Source organism: Apteryx rowi, unplaced genomic scaffold (genome assembly GCF_003343035.1).
Source record: "Apteryx rowi isolate R43461 unplaced genomic scaffold, aptRow1 scaffold_331, whole genome shotgun sequence".
In the NCBI taxonomy this organism is placed as follows: domain Eukaryota; kingdom Metazoa; phylum Chordata; class Aves; order Apterygiformes; family Apterygidae; genus Apteryx; species Apteryx rowi.
The window spans coordinates 886,491-905,655 of record NW_020449764.1 but is presented as its reverse complement, the minus strand read 5'-3'; the positions used below and the strand labels follow the sequence as shown (position 1 = coordinate 905,655).

Genomic DNA, 19,165 nt, shown 5'->3' with positions numbered 1-19,165 from the left:
GGGCTCTGGCTCGGCTCCTCGGGCTCGCAGGGCCGGCCGGGCAGAGAAAGCCTCGAAGAGGAGGCCTGAGGACCCGCGCTCCCCGCCGCCTCCACTGCCCTGCCCGGCGCTGCAGGCTCCCGCCMCCCGTTTCCGCCACAGGGACGTCCTGTTGCTAAGCCAGGATGCAGAACTCATTCAGATTCTCTTTCTCAGGCATAAAACGTGGCCTTGGTCTTAGCAAGGCTCAGACTGATACTGCTGCGGGCGGACGGGGCGCGAACGCCTCCTGCCTGCAAGCCGGACACAGCCTGGCAGCGTGCCGGCAGGCAATTCCGGGCCCCGGAGAGGCGGCATGCCAAACCTCCCCGGAGAGCGGGCTCGAGCGGGACAGGCGGTGCAGGAAGGCAGCGCCGTGCCAAAGCCAGCCGCTGTGCCGGTATCGTGGCCAAGGGGAAGCTCTGCCCAGGGCGGATGGTGCTATCACCCTCCTCGCTCCGGCAGCACAGCACTGAGCCGAGCACAGGTCGGGTGCAAAGCACATTGCAAAACACCGCCATCAAAACGCAACCCCCAGTTCATCACTGGGATCCAGTGCCAGCGGGATCCGGTGTGGAGCAGCCAGGCCCCAGGGCAGCGCCCTGCAGGGAAGAGCTGGGCTCAGGGACGGTCACCCGTGGCCAGAGCCACCTGCAGCTCTGCTCCTGCCCCCGCAGCCCTGCGAGTGCAAACACTTAATTTATTCACCTGCGTGCGCTTGCCAAAAAAACCCGGTCTCACCTGGCTGAGCAACTCAACCACCCCTGCGATACCCGAGCAACAGCACGCGCACTCTCCATTACTGCGAGAAACCTCGCTCCGGGGCATCTGAAACGCCGCGCGGGCATGCAGGGGGCAAGGGCAGGAGCGGCACCGGGCCCCGCAAGCAGAAAGCGGGAGGGAGCGGGGCCGGCTCCTCCTGCGGCCTGGCGGGAGCAGGACGCTGGGGCCGGTCCCCGCGCGYGGGCTGGCGGCGGTGCCCTACCTTGCTCAGGACGTAGATGAGGTCGCCGCGGCGGAAGGAGAGCTCGTCAGGGTGGTCGCTGCTGCAGTCCCACACGCCTTGGTAGTAACTGGCAAAATCTCTCGGGGGGTTTCCTGGGGAGGAGGAGGAGGAGGAGGAGAGATCAGGGCAAAGGGAACTACCCGAGGAGACGTCCCCATCTGCCCAGGCCGCGGCAACGGGTGTCCAGGGAGAGGGACTGGAACCGCCTGGTATTGGGGGGGAAAGCGAGAAAACGCTGGTGTTAGAAGAATCTCTGTGAAACATCTCAGATTTGTTCATTCTCCATTTCAACTACAAAGCAGGGGCCAAAAAAACACCACAAGGAAAAGGGGCTAGTCAATAAATAAACAACAGTATCGGTAAACACATGCAAGTGCACTGATAGACGTTTCTGTTTCAGAAGAGCCTGGATTAAAGCTATTTACCATAAAGCCCCCTGAAAATCAAAGTATTTGAACCAAAGATGCCTTCCCTACCTCCCAACCCCCTAAAACCCCTTCATGCCCCAAGCGAGCTGTCCACGACGCGAGCGCCCGCAGCATCGCCACCGCCGCGACGGCTGTTACTGGCCTTGCCAGCGGCCCTGGAAGAGGAATACCGTTAATTAACACCGGGTACTTGCACAGGGCCTCTGGGAGGATGCTGCTGGGGAAGGTGACAGCCAAGTTTATTTATTAATTAAAGAAGCCAAGCAGGGGATTTCAGTCAATTGAGCAGGGTTCGCTTAGCAATCAAACGGCCCTGATGCCTCGACCGGGAGCACCTGGGGGAGGAACAGGGGCAGGAGGAGAGCAGGGAGCAAACGGCTGCCTCAACCGCCCGTTTCTGGGAGGGCAGAGAAGGCCCCAGGCCGCTGCAGCGCACAGGAGCCGGGAGGCTGCAGCGGCAGGGCCTTTGCTGGGGCTGCAGCCAGGGCAGGCGCGACCTGCCCTGCCCCGGGCTCGGCGCAGGCTGTGCTGCTGCTTGAGGAGGAGACTGTTTCCCCCCTTTTTTTGGAAACAGACGATTTGCTTGTTCAAAATTGTGGGTTTGGGCTGAGGAAACAGTTGACAAACTCTGTGCCAAGGCTGGGGAATGCCGTTGGCTGAACGCGTGCGGGGGCTCTCTGAAAAATGTCGCACCAGTGTTTTCAGAACACGATCTTGCCGTCTTTTCCGTTTCTAAACGGCATTTCTCGTCTCAGGAACTGGCAGGGAGACCAGAGCCACCACAAAAGGTGGGTTCCCGCTGCTCCCGCAGGAAAAAAACCAAATCGGACGGTGAGATTCCCAGTTCCCAAACACACGAGACAACGGTTAAAATGTGCTCCTGAACCCAAGGTTTCAGGCAGGACACTGACGGCAGCAGATGCAGATGTCATGACATGGACATCGTGACGTGGCCCCTGCGGATAATTAAACTCCGTTAAAGAGCAYTGACGGGGGGATTCGAGCGCTGGGCTACGCCAGTGCGCTGGGCTGCTCTGCCACACGGCTGCAGCCAGCCCAGAAAGCATAAATAGAAAATATCGAGCACATGTTGGAGGAAATGTTTCTAATATGGTATAAGGGACTGAGTGATAAGGGTGCATCTGGAGAACTGTGCCCAGATTTGATCACCTAAATATGAAAAAGGACATTACAGAGATGGATAATGGTACAGCAGGGAGTAACTGGAATGACTCAGGGACTTGGGGAACTTAAATAGAAAGGCTGGGAAAAAAAAGTAGGTCTGCATCCTTTGGAAAGTATTAAAGGGGGAGCACGCAGTGGTGAGGAAAAGATTGTGAAGGGAATAGAAGGAGAAGGAGCTACTGAGTTATTTAAGCTTGTGCAAAGTGCAGGAACCAGAGGTTATGAACCGGAGGCAGAGGAAATATCCGAGCTCGCAGGCGCTGAGGCAGGAGCACAAAGCGAGTAGCAGCTCCGGTAGTGGGCAGCAAACTGCGTAACGAACACCAAAGGCCGCTGCAGGAGGGCGCGAGGACRACACGGCGAGGCAGAGAGTAACCTGCGCTAAGGGACGGCGCTTGCTGCTTGGTTTCCCCCAGTGACACGAGCTCATTCGCTGTGGGCTGAGGAGAAGGGAAGACAAGACACAGAGCACTGAAACAGGAGGGTAGGACTTGCTGGGAAAAAGCTGCCCCTAGTGATAAGTAATATATTAGTAATCCTACAGAGCATTGTATCTAATTTGCTGGCAAAGAGATTTAAGGACTGTGATCGCCAAAGTCAGCCTATATTCCTCTTCAGACGGGGTTGTGTTGCACCCTGGTTGGGTAGTGCTGGATTGGTGGGTACCAAAGCTAATGCCTGGATACCAGAAAGGGCAGAGGCTGATGCAGTATTTTATCTCTACAGGCTGGAATAATCCTTAAAATGAGGTGCAACAAAATACTTTGGAAGTTCATGCTTGGCTAGGTCTAACCACAAATCCTGCCTCTTGCCACCTTGAGCCTGTCAGCAAGGACTGGAGAAAGGAGACTCAGCCGATAAAACAGAGACTTCGCAGAAGCCTCACACATGATCCTGGGCAAGATACTCCATGAGTACAAAGAGAGAAAACTTTCCAACCTGCAGTAGTGCTCATGCTCCCAAAGGTTTGTAGAGTTTTTCCAACCATGTCAGCTGGCCTGACGAAAGGTCTCACTCCTCCCTCCAACCCTGCCTTCAAAAGGTCAAAATCGATTGCATCAGATGAGGAAGATGCCTCGTGATGAGAGCTCAGCTGGGCTCTGCACTTAACTCTCAGCCACAGCTTCAAAAGCAAGATGTTTGTGCAAGCTACCCAGAATATCATGTTAAAATTAAGACCATTTGCAGAAAAGGGATACTGGGCTTAAAAAGCCCAAATCCCCAGTCTAGATTCTTGAATTTGCTTTCAGGGAAGAGATGTGATTTCAATGCAACTGATCCACACTGATGTAAGTGGGGCGAGAGCCTGCTTCCATGTTTATGGACCTTGGGGTCATTAAGAAAACCAGCCAAATGTGACAACTGCACCATTTTCTTCCGCAGTCTGAACAGCCGACAGCAGGGCTGTGGGAGAGGCACTATCTGCCCAATCCTCTTGCTTCAGGCATGTTGCTTCGGAAGTTTGTTGATGCTGAAACCTAGTGACAACTGTCTGCAGGCCAGTGCTTTTCACTGCTCTTCTCAYGCTAGGTGAAACGTCCTGCTATTCTAAGCACAGAGGGCTGAGAAAGGAACCTGATTTGGAGGTTTGTTTTTTTTTTAGTATAGAAATTTGGCTCTGTACATATTCAAGTGGTAAAACTGCACTGCAGAAGGAGCCCCAAACCCTGCCTGGTGCAGAAGGCAGGGATTAAGCTGCCTGCAGGCTGAGAGGAGGAAATGGGTGTCCTGGCAGGAGAAGCCTGTGGCTCTCAGCGGGATTTGCTGGGCTGCTGCAGCTTTGTGGCATCCTTGTAATTCTTAGAAATTAGAAACAATAGTTTTCCATTAGCCAAATGCTCATCTGGCATTGTGGCCATGTGAAATAATTAAGAAATAACCCCTTCCCTCGCTCCCACCAGCCAGCTCTCTGTTCAAGGACTTCTGTCCTCTCTTTCTAGCCCTTTCTCCAGTTGGACTGAAGCACCAATTACCAAGGCAAAAAGCACGAGGGCTGGGATTCCCGGCGCTGCGATAACCTTTCCCTCTTGAAATGCAGCCCAGCATTTCAGAGGCAAGAGCCTAATTTATTATTTAGTGTAAAAACAGACACAGGGCTTAAAGCAATCATGACAACGCTAATAACTAAAACAGTTATAACTATTAACAACAATTACAACCACCAGGAAGATGCTAATGAGTACAAGCAGGGCATTTAAACGGCTGGCAGGATTACGACATGCAAAAACCAAATCCTCAGGGCAGCCTTGGGGACACGGGTTTGTCACGACACCTCCGGCATCGGCCTGCTGTGGAAGACAAGCTCTGCTGCCCCCGATGCCCGTCTCGAGCCGGCCTCGGGGAGCCTGCGGGGGAGCCGCTTTCCTGGCGTCTGGTTGTTTGGATGTTTAAATGCCCAGGACAGTTGCAAGAGAGACCACAAGCATGTGCGTGTGCACACGCGTGTACGGGGCATCCCTCCTGCCTCCTTGCGCTTTCTTTACTCTGCGCCGAGGAATCGACACCAATGAGCGCGTGGCCCCGCGTTACGACTGCCGGATGGTTTGTAAAGATCGGGGTGTCTCTTCTCCAGGCTTTGGGGTGCTGCTACCTGCTGTAGCTGCCACATGCTCCGGTGGCCAAATAAGTCATGGCGCTGGGGAGCGCTTAGGYGGGAGGAAAAGCACAGCGCAACCACAAGGAGCGCAGAAACGCTGACTTGCTCCTGTCTCCACAAACGGCTGGGACCCTCCTGGCCCAGCGTTTCTGAAACTGTSGTAGAAACAGCCCTGAGTGCCCTCCTGAGCCAGGAAACACCTATGGGCGCTTGATGTCGGCTAAAGGGAACCGTTGGATCCAGGCTTGCCAGAAGTGCTGGGGAGGGCAGGCCAGGGGTGCAGGACAGCTAGGAACCCTGCCGGGAGGCGGCAAGCAGTAAGCGATGCTCGGGACACTCACGTGCGCCTCTGCGTGCGTGTTCGAGAGAGCACGTGCCTGCGTAAAGCCAGCTTGGCCACACACCAGTCCCCAGCGACCAACACCAAACCCCTCCGGTCTCCACCACCAAACTAACAGGACGCCTGTCCTGAGTCGCCCTGGGTCCCYGCGCCAGCAGACACCCCAGCAGCCCGTTGCCTCTGAGCTCCGGGACCACCGGCATGGGAAGCTCCAGAGCCGGCCCTGCCGGGAGGTCGTGGTTTCCTGCGCTGTGCGGAGAGCACAGGGACAGCAGGAAGCTCCCAGCCAGCTCTGCCCCGGCTGCTCGGACACAAGAGTTTCTTTCCTGCACTGGGGCAGAAGCCGTGGTGGAAAGAGAAGCAGGTGGGACTGGGGGGAGCTGGGGAGGAAACAGATCTTCCGCTCGGATCCCACGTGTCGGGGCCCAAAGGAAAAAGCAGGGGTGGGGGCCGGCCRCCGCGGGGATGCTTTCGGGCCGGCCGCTCCGCGTGGGCAGGCGGTGCTGGTTCCTAGGTTGGTGGTGTGTTGCCTTCCAGCTTCCAGTGCCAAGATCCCTCCCTGTACCGGCTTCCTCCGGGCCCTGACTCATTTCCTGCCCTCTCCTCCGATTGTTTCGGCCGGAGCGCTGCTCTCCCCGGCCCGGTGCCGGATGCTCCCCATCGCCTCTCCAAGGCGTTGCCTCCTGCGGAGGATGGCGCGAGGGACAGGGACACATGCACATCTCTGGGAGATCCTTCGGCGAAGGRATCTCATCAGGCAGGAGCGGATGTCCGTGGGGTCTCCCTTGCGATGGGGCTCCTTGGTGGAGGGCTCATTTCCCACCGGAGAGTCTTTGGATTTGGTGACCGTCCTCAAAAGGAGAGGCGACCCCTGTGTCCATAGCACAGCACACAGGAAAGCCTTGGAGGGGACAGTCCCCAGAGGCCAAGATACCAACCTTTCCCCTTTGCGGTCCCCTCTGTCACCCATCGGTCTGATCCTGGGGCCTCTCCCATCCTCACGCTCTCCTCCATCGTTCCCGCACCCCAAAATGCCAGAGCATGGCTGGAGACAGATCTCCTGGCCACCGGGACCGGGGAGGTCCTGGGCGTTCGACAAAGCGGGGGGGGCTCCTACCATTTCTCTGTCCGCTTCTGGCATCCTCTGTGTCCTCTGCGAAGGGGGRGTCCAGCTCCTCCTCTGAGAAGGGAAAAACAGAGCAGAGAAGCCAGGTTAGCACCGGGAGCGACAGCGTTTGTCGCTGTAAGACGAGCGAAGAGAGGGAGCGCTGCGCGCCATCGCCGCAGGGGACGGTGGATCCCTCAGCAGCACCGGGGGACCATCATGTCCTCCCTTTCCCAGGGGCAGGGAGAGGAAAGCCATGTCCAAGACCAGCCGCCTGCTCCGCGGCCGCACTGGGAAGGGGAGCCAGTGCCCCCCGAGGACCCGCGGCCCCCGCGAAATGGCTGCGTGATGCAGCGGTGACGGGCCATCGCTACCGCTGCGCCCCGCTTGCAGGCAGGCAGAGGGAGCATCCGACTGTCAGAATAACAAATTACCGGCTTAATTGTGAAGAGTGGAAGGGAGGAAGTCACAGATAATATTTTAAAACATGCTGCATAAAAATATGAATTGTTGTTAACACTGGTAAAAACAAATCACTTATTATAGCCTCATAAATTTACACAGCACTTTACCGAGCATCCTATAGGAAGAGATGCTTCCTGTGCAGGAGAAGTCGCAGTCTAGAGAAAATCAGGCACTGAGGAGAAACGCCAGGACAGAAATGCAAGGAAGGACTGTGGAAAGAAGCAGAGTTGAAGGAGGAGAGGGGGGACCCCGGCAGCAAAGGGCAGACACCGGCACGGCCACGGATGGTGGGGAAAGAGGACATGAGAAAATAATAAGGAACAAAAGTGTGGAAAAGATTAAGTGAGAGCCAGGACAGAGGGGCTGGAGATTATGGGGAAGCCCTGGAAAAACGGCTAGTGACTGACAGGAACACGGGTCTGCATCTACACACAAGAACTACTGGCTTCAATCATCAGGTCAGTTTTTGGCAGCCCACCATAAGCTGTGCTGAAATGCAGCTCAAAATGCTTTGGATTGATAAATCATAAGCCAGCAAATTGACACCAGCACCAGAGTTTGCCAGTCCGGCTGCAGGTCGACGCAAGACCTCATCCCCGGGGCACTAACACAGGCCCCAGGCTTCTGACTGCAGTAGTGTCCCTCCAAGACTTGCCCATGGAAGAGACTTGCTGTTAAGGAGCTCGCTGAAGCTGTTTGGTTGCATCTGGAGGTGAAGCTGGGTTAACATCATCCAGTGCGGTAGGAACAACTCACCCAGCCTGACCTGCTCTGTGTGCTAGGATGAGATGGGTTCACAGCATCTGCATGAGCCATGGTTGCAACCCATGTCTCCTTCTGCAACCATAAAGACTACAAACAACCTAATAAAATAATTTTGAATTTTGAAGCGTTTCAGAAAGCCAAAGCTCAGGCAAACCCTCTTGCCATGGATCTGCTGAGCCAGCAGCGTTCATCTGCCTCCCTTGCTCGCACAGCCATTGCAACGTGCTGTTCAGCGGTCAGGACGAGTCCTAGCGTAGCTGAGTCCCGTGCCAAAGCAGGAGGTGCCCTTATTGCCTCTCAGGCCGCGAGCCCCGAGGCATCAGCTTTTGCTGTTGTCTTTAGGCAGAGCCAACAGCAGCCCGGTTTCAGGCACGACGGATGGAGCCTAATGAGTCAGCGACGGGTCTTCTGCTGATCCCACACAACCTGATCACGAGGCAACAGATAAAGTGCTGCTTCCTGGCACTTTCGGAAGACGCGGTCCCCGGCCCCGGCCCCTGCCCCTGCCCCAGCCCCCGCCGTCTCCTCCACCCGCTGCTGATCAATGCAAACCAGGTCAGCCCTCCGCTGTGAATTACAAATTGGATCCAAAGTTGGAGGGTCACTGCAACTGCTCCCCCATTAGACGGGAACCGGCACCAAAGATCTTTTCTAAATAAATCAGACTTTATTGTAAAACTCGGCCACTGACGAGACAGAACCTCATTAGCATTGATTTTAAAATAAATTATTGAAAGTGGCTTTTGCCTGCTCTTTGCATTTGTAAAAGAGAATGTAAATGTATCTGTAACGACACTCTGCCTCCACCATTCCCRCACGCGCTCCCCAAACGCTATTCCTTTATGCTTTCACCAATGGCACCTAATCCCCTAATCCTGTTTTGGCCTCCGAGCGAAGTCAATCAAACCCGCTCCCTCGGCACAGCTTGTCCCTGCGCGCGTGCGAGGTCATGTCCACCCGCACGGCCTTCCTGAGCCGCCGGGGCTGCGTAAGGAAGGACTTGGGTAGGAAACACCCTGCGTGCCCGGGGCGGCCCATCTCCGTTTGGGAGATGCTACCACGACACGCGCACCCGGCACGCTGGGTGCACACGCGGCTCTGCCGCAGCACCCTGCCCCGGCGGTGCCGTGCTCCCACCACCGCCACGTGTTACATCCGCATCCCCGGGCTCCGCACCCCCAGCTTCCTATCTGCGCTTTACGCTCGCCTCCGGCCCGTGTCCGCRCCTGCTTCCTGCAGGCACCGTTCCCACCGCAGAGCCGAGCTGTCCTCAGAAAACCTCTCCCAGGGCCCTCCTCGCGCCCCCCCCGGCGCGCACGCACGCTCCTCGGGAAGCCAGCAGCCAGCGCTGCTGCAGGAAAACACGCAGCACGGAGGAAACGCTGCCTCCGGATTCCCAGTGCAAGCAAAGCCGTGGGAATCACGCCAGCGAGGCCGGGCGCGCGTTGCTGCTGCCCCTGCCCGGCTCCCGGCGAGCGTTATCTGCCTCGCTGCCTCTCTGCTTTACGGCAACCCCCCGCAGAGAGCGGCGCCGGCTCCTGCCGCAAGCGCAGGTGTCACCGATACGGCCCCTAACGGACTCAGGTGGCTTCGTGCGTCCCGGTCCCTCGGCCCAGCCAAAGCGGCCGCCTTCCCTGTCTCCTCGCTGGCCACAGCACTGCTGCGCAAGGTCTTTGCAGCGGCTTTCCCGAGCAGCCCCCATTCCCCGTCCCACCTTGGCCCAGGTTTTTCCATATTTGATGGACCAGGGCCTGTTGTAATTGGAAATGAAAACCAGGGCCTCCTCCTCCGTTTGCAAAGCTCCTGGGGCGGCCRGGTGGCTGACTGCTCCACAGCTCGGGAACGGGCGGACGGTGCCGCTGGAGCAGGCAGGGACGCGGTGGGGTTCGGTGCCTGCGCAGAGCGCGAGTTACTGCGAGCAGCTAAAATGCAGAAATCCCCGTTTCTTTCTGCCTTGGAGGCTGGTAGCAGTAGCTAAAGCAAGGGTCTGAGCCAGGCCTCGCTCTCCCATCTCCGGTCCGCTCAGTCCTCCGTGCCTCGGTTTCCCCTGCCACAGAGAAGCTTTGCTCTGCACCTCATGCCGAAGCCGCTCGGAGGAACCCGCAGGCGATGCCCGTCCCTCTCCGCCCAGCGCGCTCAAGGCTGGCTGCACGCACGCCGCAGCCTGCGCACGGCCCCTCGCGGCCCGCAGCTGGGGCACCTCCGCCAGCCCGGCTGCTCCACATCCCCATGCCAGGGCCGAGGGTGCCCGGGGCTGCCRTGTGCCGAAACGTTGCTGCCATAAGGAAACGCCAGGCTCCCGCAGCTGGCTGGGGCCCTGCAAGGACTGCGATGGACGGAGGCTTGGAGGAAGGAAGGAAGGAAGGAAACTCGCACGCCTCGGGTCGGATTTTCCTCAGGAAAACGCGGCTCACTGGCGTGGCTTCCCTTCGCGGACAACAGCCGGCTCCGCTCACCCTCCCGCGTCCCATCCGCTCCTGCAGAGCTGAGCAGGGCCCGGGCACAGCCTCCCCTGCCCGCAGCACGGCATCGCGAAGGCACCGACCCCGGAGCGCTGCCGAGCCCGCTACAAACCACGGCCTGGGTCAGGGCCCGCCGGCCCCAGATCACGCCCTTTGCAGATTCTGAGCCGTGCAGGTTGTGAACGTGGCCCCCGAGGACGCGACAGGCTCCCCTCCACTCCGCAGCCCTTCAGCCTGTTGCAGCCAGCTGCTTTCTGGAATAAAGTCTAGAAGGGAAACTCTGACTTTCCAGGGCCTCAGTGTTTGATCTCAGTCGATATCTGGAGTTTAGAGAGATGAATCAGAGGGAAATGCCAAAAAACACATCCCCCGGGCTCTGTGCTGCTTCCCCCCACGCCACCTTCTCATGCCAAAGCCGCAGAGCATCCCGGCCCCTGCCCCACGGAYGGACTCGCCGTCCTCGGGGAAATGCCTTCAACGAGTCCCTGGGCAGCACATCGCCTTGGGCAGCCCTGGGGACCGACCCCGGTGCTGAGCCCCGGGACCCAGCCCCCGCGGCAGCCCTCAGCCYCGCGGCCAGGCCGCGGCACCGGTGGGCCGCGCACCCCGCCACCGTGCCGGAGCAGCCTGGGCGTCGGGCAGATTCTCAGAGGAGCTGTGTTTTAATGTAGCAATTTGATTCAATTTTCCACTCTATAAAATTACCCATCACTGCTCGTTGCTTCCTAACAGACACCTTCACTCTTAATTTAACAATCCTATCGAATTCTGCCAGGGAAAYTGGAAAAATTTATCACCTGTGAAATTTTATTTTTCCTTGGTTGTATCTGTTTTTGTAAAACTTCATTAACGACGATGACTTGCTGAGGAAATTATCTCTTCGTCACCCCCCCCCCTTTTCTTTTTTCCCTCTCTCTTTCTCTCTCTGTTTTTGCTTGGGACACCAGAGAAGCAGCTTGGCCCGGAGGAGACCCTGGGTTGGACAGTGACTCCCTCCCACGCTTGCCGTGGGGTCCCGGGGTGCAACGGGCCGGGGCAGACACATTCCGGGCAGAGGCGCCCTCTCATACCTGCCTTGAGTGCTCATCCGGGTCCCTGCGACTGCTTCCCACCACCTTCACGCTCGGGTATCCGCTGCTCCAGCAACGCGCCACCACCTCCAGCGTTTAACGAAGCAGAGACTGGGGGCCCGGAGCAGGGGGTAAGGAACTTGCCCAGGGCCAGAGAGGAAAGCTGTGGCGGAGCAGGGATTTTAACCGTGTCCTCCCCGCGCTGAGGACCCCCACGAGCTGGGGAGCTGCCTCTCGCCCGTCTCATGCACCCTCACACCCTGCAGGCAGCTCTGCCGCACACAGGGGCCAAGTGCTGGGTGATGCCGAGAAACAGGAGAGGAGAAGGTGGACTCTGCCACCTCTCCATGCCTGCGGGCTAGACCAAAACTCCCCTTCGACTCAGGGACTCCCAGAGCCATCGGCGCCTCCTCTCCACGCCATCTTCCCCCTCCTCCCGGAGCTGCTCTGGTTGTGAGTCCTCTAGCCGGCATAGCTTTGCATCCCRCTGGAGCATCCTGCGCAGCATCTGAGTTGCTTCCTCTTGTGCGGCAGCAGCTGCTCAGTCCCTGCTGCGCGCACGCGAGCGCCAGCGCGTTTCCAGCTGGGGCGCCCAGCCGCGGGCTGCAGACAGGATGCTTGATGTGGACGGCTGGAGAGCAGAGGTGATGCGGGGAGAGGCAGCTGTCCCGCGTCGCGGCCGCCTGCGCCGCAGCTCAGCGCAGCCGTGACGCCGGGCGCAGAGCGTGCCAGCGTGCCAGGGAGGGACGCAGACGGCCCGGCTGAATCACTGGGCCTGGCAGCAGCCCCAGCACAGCAGCATCGTCCGCCTGCGAAGGACCCCACGCTGGGGGTCCTGCCAGCCCGGAGCGTCCAGGAATCCCCCAGGACTGCAGGGAGCCAGGGCCATTAGCTGCTCCATTGCAGGAGCCCCAGACCTTGTTGCCCCCTGTGTATCCACAGACGGAGCAGGAAGAGAAAGTCTCTGGGCAGGGAGGACATCTCTCCTCAGCAGGATTTGATCCTGAGGATTGCAAAACACCAAGGATGCCCACGCACAGGGGCCAAAGGATACTGCAAAAGCACTGCTAAAGCAAGGTGCTTAAACCTTGCTGTTTGCAGCATTCGGGCTGGCGAGTGAGCAGCCTGAGCCACAACCGTTCAGACCATCCTAGGAACCTCCTCAGCAAGCTCTTATGCAGCTGGGATGGGCAGGACCGAGAGCACAGAAAAAGCCCACAAAGGAATGGTTTAAATGAAGGGTTTTGCTGGGATTTTCCCTCCTCCATCACGATACTCTGCGACCCCAGCATCAGGACAGTAATCCACTGCGTGGGAGCAGGAGGGCAAAATCCGCGGAAACCAAGGGTGAAGCTGGCTCACAGGGTTGGCCGACCAAGCAGTGAGGAGTGCAAAGCACCAGAAGGGCTGCAAGAGGAATGGAAAGATGCCATGGATCAGAGGCACCGTTAGCAGCGCTCACGAGGAACAGCAGGCCTGAGCCTCCCTTCCTGCACACCCCACTGGCCTGAGGCTCCAGTGTCCTGCACGTGGGGGAAGAGCATTTGGACATGTTCAAAGGGCACAAATCACTCCTACACTTTGCATCCAGGAGTGGGGGCAATGGAGGGGTCCATCCCTACGTTGAACATTGTGCAAGCTCCTATCAGGATCACCATTAGCAGCATGTGGAACAAATCTCATTTAATATCCGCTCTGTAGCTGGTGTTGTCAGCCACAAGGCAGCAAAGAGTCGGACACAGCTGCCAAAGCCATCAGGGATGCTGAAAACCCTTGGCCTGACAGACTGTCAGTCTGGAAACCCCGGAGCAGAGGCTCCCACTGAGCTCAGGGCCCTGCTGTAGGTATGCCCGGAGGAAGAGAAAGCTGCTGCCCAAAGAGCTTGCAATGGAAACAGAAAGTGAAGATCAGGGAGGAAAGATCAGAGATGGACAGAAGCTGAGGCTTTGCTCAGGGTCACACAGGCAGCCTGGGCTCCGAGCCCCAGCTCCGCTCCTGGCAGCTGCCTTCACGCCCCTTGCAAACTGCTGAGCAGTGATTTCCTTCAGCAGCAATAACAAGACTAAGATTTGAGCACCATAAGATTTCTGGTGCATTTAATTTTTTTTTTAATCACTACAAATATAAAGTTCTGAAATAAATAAAAAGAAACAGGACCTATTTCGGATCTCAGAACACAGACACCAAGGGACCCTGCTCTAGATGACAGGGTGCAGAGTTGGACAGTCCCAACCTCGGCTCAGAGGCAGGGCAGCACGTTTGTTTGAATAAGGCTCAGGTGATCCATTGACCAGGCCCTGGGGCATGTCACACCATGATTTCTGCTACAACGGCAAGAAATGTTGCAGACCATGCCGCCCTCTTAGGCTGCTTGGTTTTGTGCCAAGAAGATTGCTTCTGGCTCCTTTAACTGGCAGCCGCTGCTCTGCTACCTCCAGGCCTAGTGCACTGTTAGTGAACAGGGGTTAGTCTTTAATGCAGTTATTTTATCATCTCTTGGAAGGCCAGTAATTGCATTACAGCCATGACTGCATGCCCAGAAGGGAGCATTTTCATCATCTGAGTCTGATTTTGCAGGTAACACAGCCCAGAGATTCCACTCTCACCAAACTTAATATTACCCGAGCTGAATGGAGCACAACCTCTAAAAGCCATGTCACCTGGGCTTGCAAACCCTCCACCTCACCAGAACAGAAAGTGTTTGATTCTGTGGCCCATCAACCAGTCTAAACAAAGAAATAGGGTCAAACCTTTGAGTTATGGCTCCATTAGACTCAGCAGAGCCTGAGATGTTTATTCCCATCAATGTGTTATGTGGCAAGCTCTCCTGCCATATCTGCAGGGTTAAAGGGGATTAAAGCAAAGGGATGGCTCAGTTTTCAACCTGCTCGTTCGGTTGCTCACCTGGCATAACCTCATAGATGTCATCCTCTCCCATCCCATCGTCTGGCTCGTCCTGATTCATGGTAGTGTTGTGGGATGCTGTATTCAGAGAGTCAGAACTGTCCACGTCATTGTAGGGCTCTTCCTCATCCTCTTCATCATACGGGATAGTGAGGGAGGTCAGGTCTGGCAGGAGAGAGCAAAATCATGATGAAAAGGAGCAAAACTCGTCAAGCTGCATGCTGGTACTTTTAGTTGAGTTGAGTTGAAATCAAGTAACAAAGGCATTTTGTCCTCACTATGGACCTTACAGGGACTGCCCTTGCTTAGCCCATGAGCATCTGGTGTAAAGAAAATAGGACAGAAATTGAGAAGAGACTAAAAAAACAAAAACCCAAACCCAAGGAAAGAGAGCAAAGCCAAACTCAACAAGCACCTCAAAGAACTCGGCCTGACCCCATTACTGGACATTTCAGAGAAGTCTGATTTCAGCAAGACAACAAGGAAAGAAAACACAATCACAGAGTTTGTTGCAATGAATTAAACAAAACTGATTTGCCAGGACATGAACTAACAAACTGGAAAGCATCACTGGGTCTGAAACAGTGCAGCTGCCTATGGTTTCTAGAGGGTTTCCATATGCAGGGCTGGAGTCTGGTCTTAGTTTTGCTGGCCTCAAACTGGAGTGACTCCAGTGGAGCCAGAGCAACAGCTCGTCCCTCATAAGCCAAGCACACAACGGCAGATCCGCAACCCCAGCAGTGAGGAGCGATTCCCACCCTCCTCCTCTGCTGTCTCATTCTTGTCCCACTCACTAACACTTGCAGCTTTTGAGAGACCACAGGACTCTAAAGGCAGCCCAAAACGCTAGAGTTAAAAACAGATGCCCCTGGGCTTCAAACAACAGCCTCTTTTCCCTGCCTAAAAAAGCAAAGCCCCAGAGCTGGCCCCAGCCACTGCACAAACGTCCTTATGGAGCTGGGCTTACCTACCCTTGGCCCAGCACAGCCCTGAGGSCAGAAAGGCCCCTTCCTTGGCCAGGTGCCCTGCGGGTGTTGGGATCTGTCTGAACGAACACGGCATGCCGGCCTGGGCCAAGCTGCCAGACTTACCCTTCAGGAGGAACTGGATCTGGTCCACCCAGTCTTCAGCCTCTGCTGGACTTCGGGCTGTGAACTGGAGAGAGATTCACCAGTTACCATGCTGTTTCTTAGGTGTAGGAAGAGGAAGAAGGGTTGCAGCTAGAGTATGGGACTGAGATCCTGGATGCGCCATTCATCTACGCTGTGACTTTGGGAAAACCATTTCACTCCTTTATTTCCATATTCCAAACAGGGAAACAGAAGCGGAACAAAGCTAGACTATCCCAGAGGAAGGCTGTCAAGCTTAATTCATTAAACTAATTCAGATGAAAACCACAATCCCTATTGAATATACTATACTGACTCTGAACCAAGACTCTAGATCCAAAATATCCTGGAAGTTCAGGAAGCCTCTCGCGCACACTTTGTGGATTAGGTCATTTTTATCATTACACCAATTTCCAGGCTCCCCCATTGATGCTCAACAAATTAGAGGTTTAAATTTAAACCTGTCTGTGAACTCCTTTTTTAAGAATGGGCTTTCCAAACTCAATCTTCTACTGCTTTTAACCCACATTCTCACTGAACCCTTATGCACCAAGCGCAAATAAAGCCCAGGACCAATCTTGCATCCAGGGAAGGTCCATGCTCAGATCAGTGGCCAAAAATGAGAAGCATCAGCATCTTCTGTAGCATCACTTGTTTATTCCACCAGGGATTGAGGTTTGGAGAATCACAGTGTCCCTGACCCTGCAGGTCCAGCCTGCGCCCCAGACCTGTGACCGTGAGCTCTTGTGCCTAGTGGTCTATCTGCACAGAGGGTCCATTTCTTCCCCCCRTTCCTACCTCGTAGGTGCGTTTGCCAGGGCAGATTAACTCAAAACAGCATTTTCTTCGAGAGTCTTTGCGGAGGTGGGAAGCCAGTCGGGCACTATAGTGCTCAATGGAAAAGGTGCCTTTAGGTTGTTTGCCTGTGAGAAGAGAAAACGTGCTACCTTTGGAGCCTGCATCTTTTACCTAACTCACCACCTGAGTGGTGCTGATATTTGCTGCCTAGATACGGAAACCAAAATACACAGAGTTGCAAGCTACGTTACACCACGTGTCAATGGGAGACAGCCAAAAAAGGCCCCCACTCTAAGCATCTCCACCCCCAGGGAAATCCGAAGGGAATATTATAACTTCTTCATACAGACACAGTAATGAGGATGTCCTTTTAAGCGTCAGGAGGATTGCGAACAGCCAACAAAATTTGCCAGGGTCACAAGACTGCATGAGATGAGCTGGTTGTAATGAAGCAGAGACCACTGTGTACTTGGGGAAATATGATACCAACGATTATTCTTCTGGTAAAGAATTAATGGGCTGGCATACAGGAAGAAATACTTAGTGGGGCCTTTGAGAATTGGCCTATGGATCTTGCAGATGCATGTGCACAGCCAGGGTCAGCCAGGGTGGAGAGAGGGATCTTCACTGCACTCATCTGAGGCGTGTTTATTTACCCCAGCTGGGCATCCAGCTCATTATTTCCTTATGAATCTTCCTGAGTAAGTGTGGGAGTATGACTCAGACAGTTGCTCTTAACCTTTTTTTGATTTGCAAATCCTTAAAAACTTCCAGGGTGAGGCCAAGCCCCATGTAAGGACTTCAGCCCATTGATAACAGGTTTCCTTTACTTTGTTATCTTCTGGAGACCATTTAGAAGCTGACAACTGCTCATCCCACAGAAACAACCAAACATCAACTCTTGGCTTCTACACTTGCCTCTGCTAGCAGTTCACCAGGAGAGCCTGAACAGCTCATACCCCTGTGTGTGCCTCAGCCTCTTTGGCTTTTGGGAACAGCCTCATGCTGCTAGGGGGAGAAGAGTTGGGAAATTTTTCTGGAAACCTTTGCAAAAAGTGCTTGAGATCCTCAGACAAAGGGTGTGGAAGAAGGACAAAGACCCAGCTCTTCAACACTCGTCGCCAGAGTTTAATTCTGTCCTAGCTGCAGACTGGTCACTGTAAACCAAGGCTGTATGTGTATTTTTTGTAAGCCGTTAGCGTGCAGTGTTTCTGGATGGGTGGAACAGAGTGAGGAAGGCCATATATCTAGCCATGCCAAACTCTGTTGGAGATATTAGCTGTCTGTTTATATGTACCTGATGGAGCATGACTGCAAAATATTTATATACCCTGACACATGGATTATATACAGTCACTTAGGGGGTTGAAGCCCAGCTGATGGCTAATGGAAAACTTGGTACATCATTTTATTTACACACAGCTTTGTTACTGTGTCTCTCTTCTCTTGTTCCCTACCTATAAGGATGTCTGAAAAAGGAAAAAGCTGGGATCACCTTTCCAGAAGAGCCTACATCTTATGCCTTGACAGGGAATTACAATCTTCCTCTTATTTCTCATAAGTCCAAGATAAGAAATTATGGGTTCAGCTGCAGGAAGCAGTGGACAAATGACATCCAGATCCCTTAGGTACGTTTGGAAATTGCAGCCAACACCTCACTTTCACTTGAAATGACTAGCAAAGGTCTGTTTTCTTGTTTTTACATTCATAATAACTTGCCTTGGGAATGCACTGCCCCACAGGCTCCCAAGGACCAAGCGCCCTTACGGCTCTCCTCTCCCAAAGGGAGACATTTCCAGGCTGCATCATGCTTTAGCCACAGTAAGGAATGACTGAATTCAGGTTACTTCAGTCAAGTGCATCCTTAAAACCTCAGCAGCTCCAAGCAGTGAAATGGTGCACAATAGATGCTTTTCTTTGGTGAGACGTTGACTGTCCATGAGCAAAGGCTCTCCCCTTCCGTTCCCAGCCCTGTCCATGCCCTCAACCACCACACACAGCTCAGGGACTGGAGGCAGGTGTCTCCCCACTTACTTTTCTCATTTGCATAGTAGTAAAAGGTTCTTCTGTTGAGGACACACCACCGCTTCTGCCACTCTGACCCAAAAAAGCCGTGGTCTAGAGAGAAAAGGAAAACAAAGGAGTAAAAAACATTAATTTCTCTTCTTTTGTTGTGTGCTTCCCCACGCAAAACAGTTTGGGGAAAGAAGACTTTTCCTACCACAATCCCGCAGGTTTCTGGCACAAAATTTGGGCAAGGAAATCTAGAAACAAAACCTCCTGGTCAAGTATGAGAAGTTGTCCATCCTTTGGGCCAGGAGCTCCCTCCCAGCCTTCCGAAGCTAGGCAGCAAGGCGAGCTGTGGTGGCCTGGCACCAGGAGACCCTCAGCCCCAATAACAGGGAGGGAACACAACTTTACTTTAAACTATCCTAATTGAGGTTTAAGCAAACGTCTTTTACTGTGCAACTGGAACAAGCTAAAACATGCACAGGGCTGGTTATATAGCTCGGCTGACAGCCACAGGGAATAAAGGGCTGTTCCTACCTCATCCTACCTATCATACAGTAAATAAATCAAGATAAGATCTGAATGATGAGGAAATAATTTGTAGCTTTCACAAGAGTCAGTAAAATCAAGATAAACCCGAGGCTGACTCACAGTCCTTATCTCAACTTGCTAATGTGTGCGATGCTACGAACTACCTTGTCTTCACCAGGATTTTATCCTCATTAGGCACTGCTCGTTTGTAAGGACACATCTTGCCCTAAAAGACTGGGTTGCTGCTTAATTCAATTTCTGAGTTTTGATCTTTGTGCGGATTGATGATCTGCAACAGAGAGCAAATAAAGGCTGCACCCTCCCTATATATCTACGATGTCTAAGAAAAGCCTGAAAGATTCTGCATGTGTTC

General features: G+C 54.6%; 1 protein-coding gene across 2 annotated transcripts in view; it reads right to left on the bottom strand.

The window, feature by feature from the left end:
* Positions 1–19,165, bottom strand: part of SKAP1 (src kinase associated phosphoprotein 1) — a 164,198-nt gene that overhangs the window by 12,122 nt on the left and 132,911 nt on the right. For both annotated transcript variants that reach the window (XM_026071857.1, XM_026071856.1), the window contains 6 exons: positions 18,286–18,369; positions 16,252–16,376; positions 15,436–15,499; positions 14,345–14,509; positions 6,691–6,753; positions 1,004–1,116 (listed from right to left, as the gene is read on the bottom strand). In XM_026071857.1, coding sequence (XP_025927642.1) covers positions 1,004–1,116; positions 6,691–6,753; positions 14,345–14,509; positions 15,436–15,499; positions 16,252–16,376; positions 18,286–18,369 — 614 coding nt within the window. The remainder of the gene's footprint in view (positions 1–1,003; positions 1,117–6,690; positions 6,754–14,344; positions 14,510–15,435; positions 15,500–16,251; positions 16,377–18,285; positions 18,370–19,165) is intronic.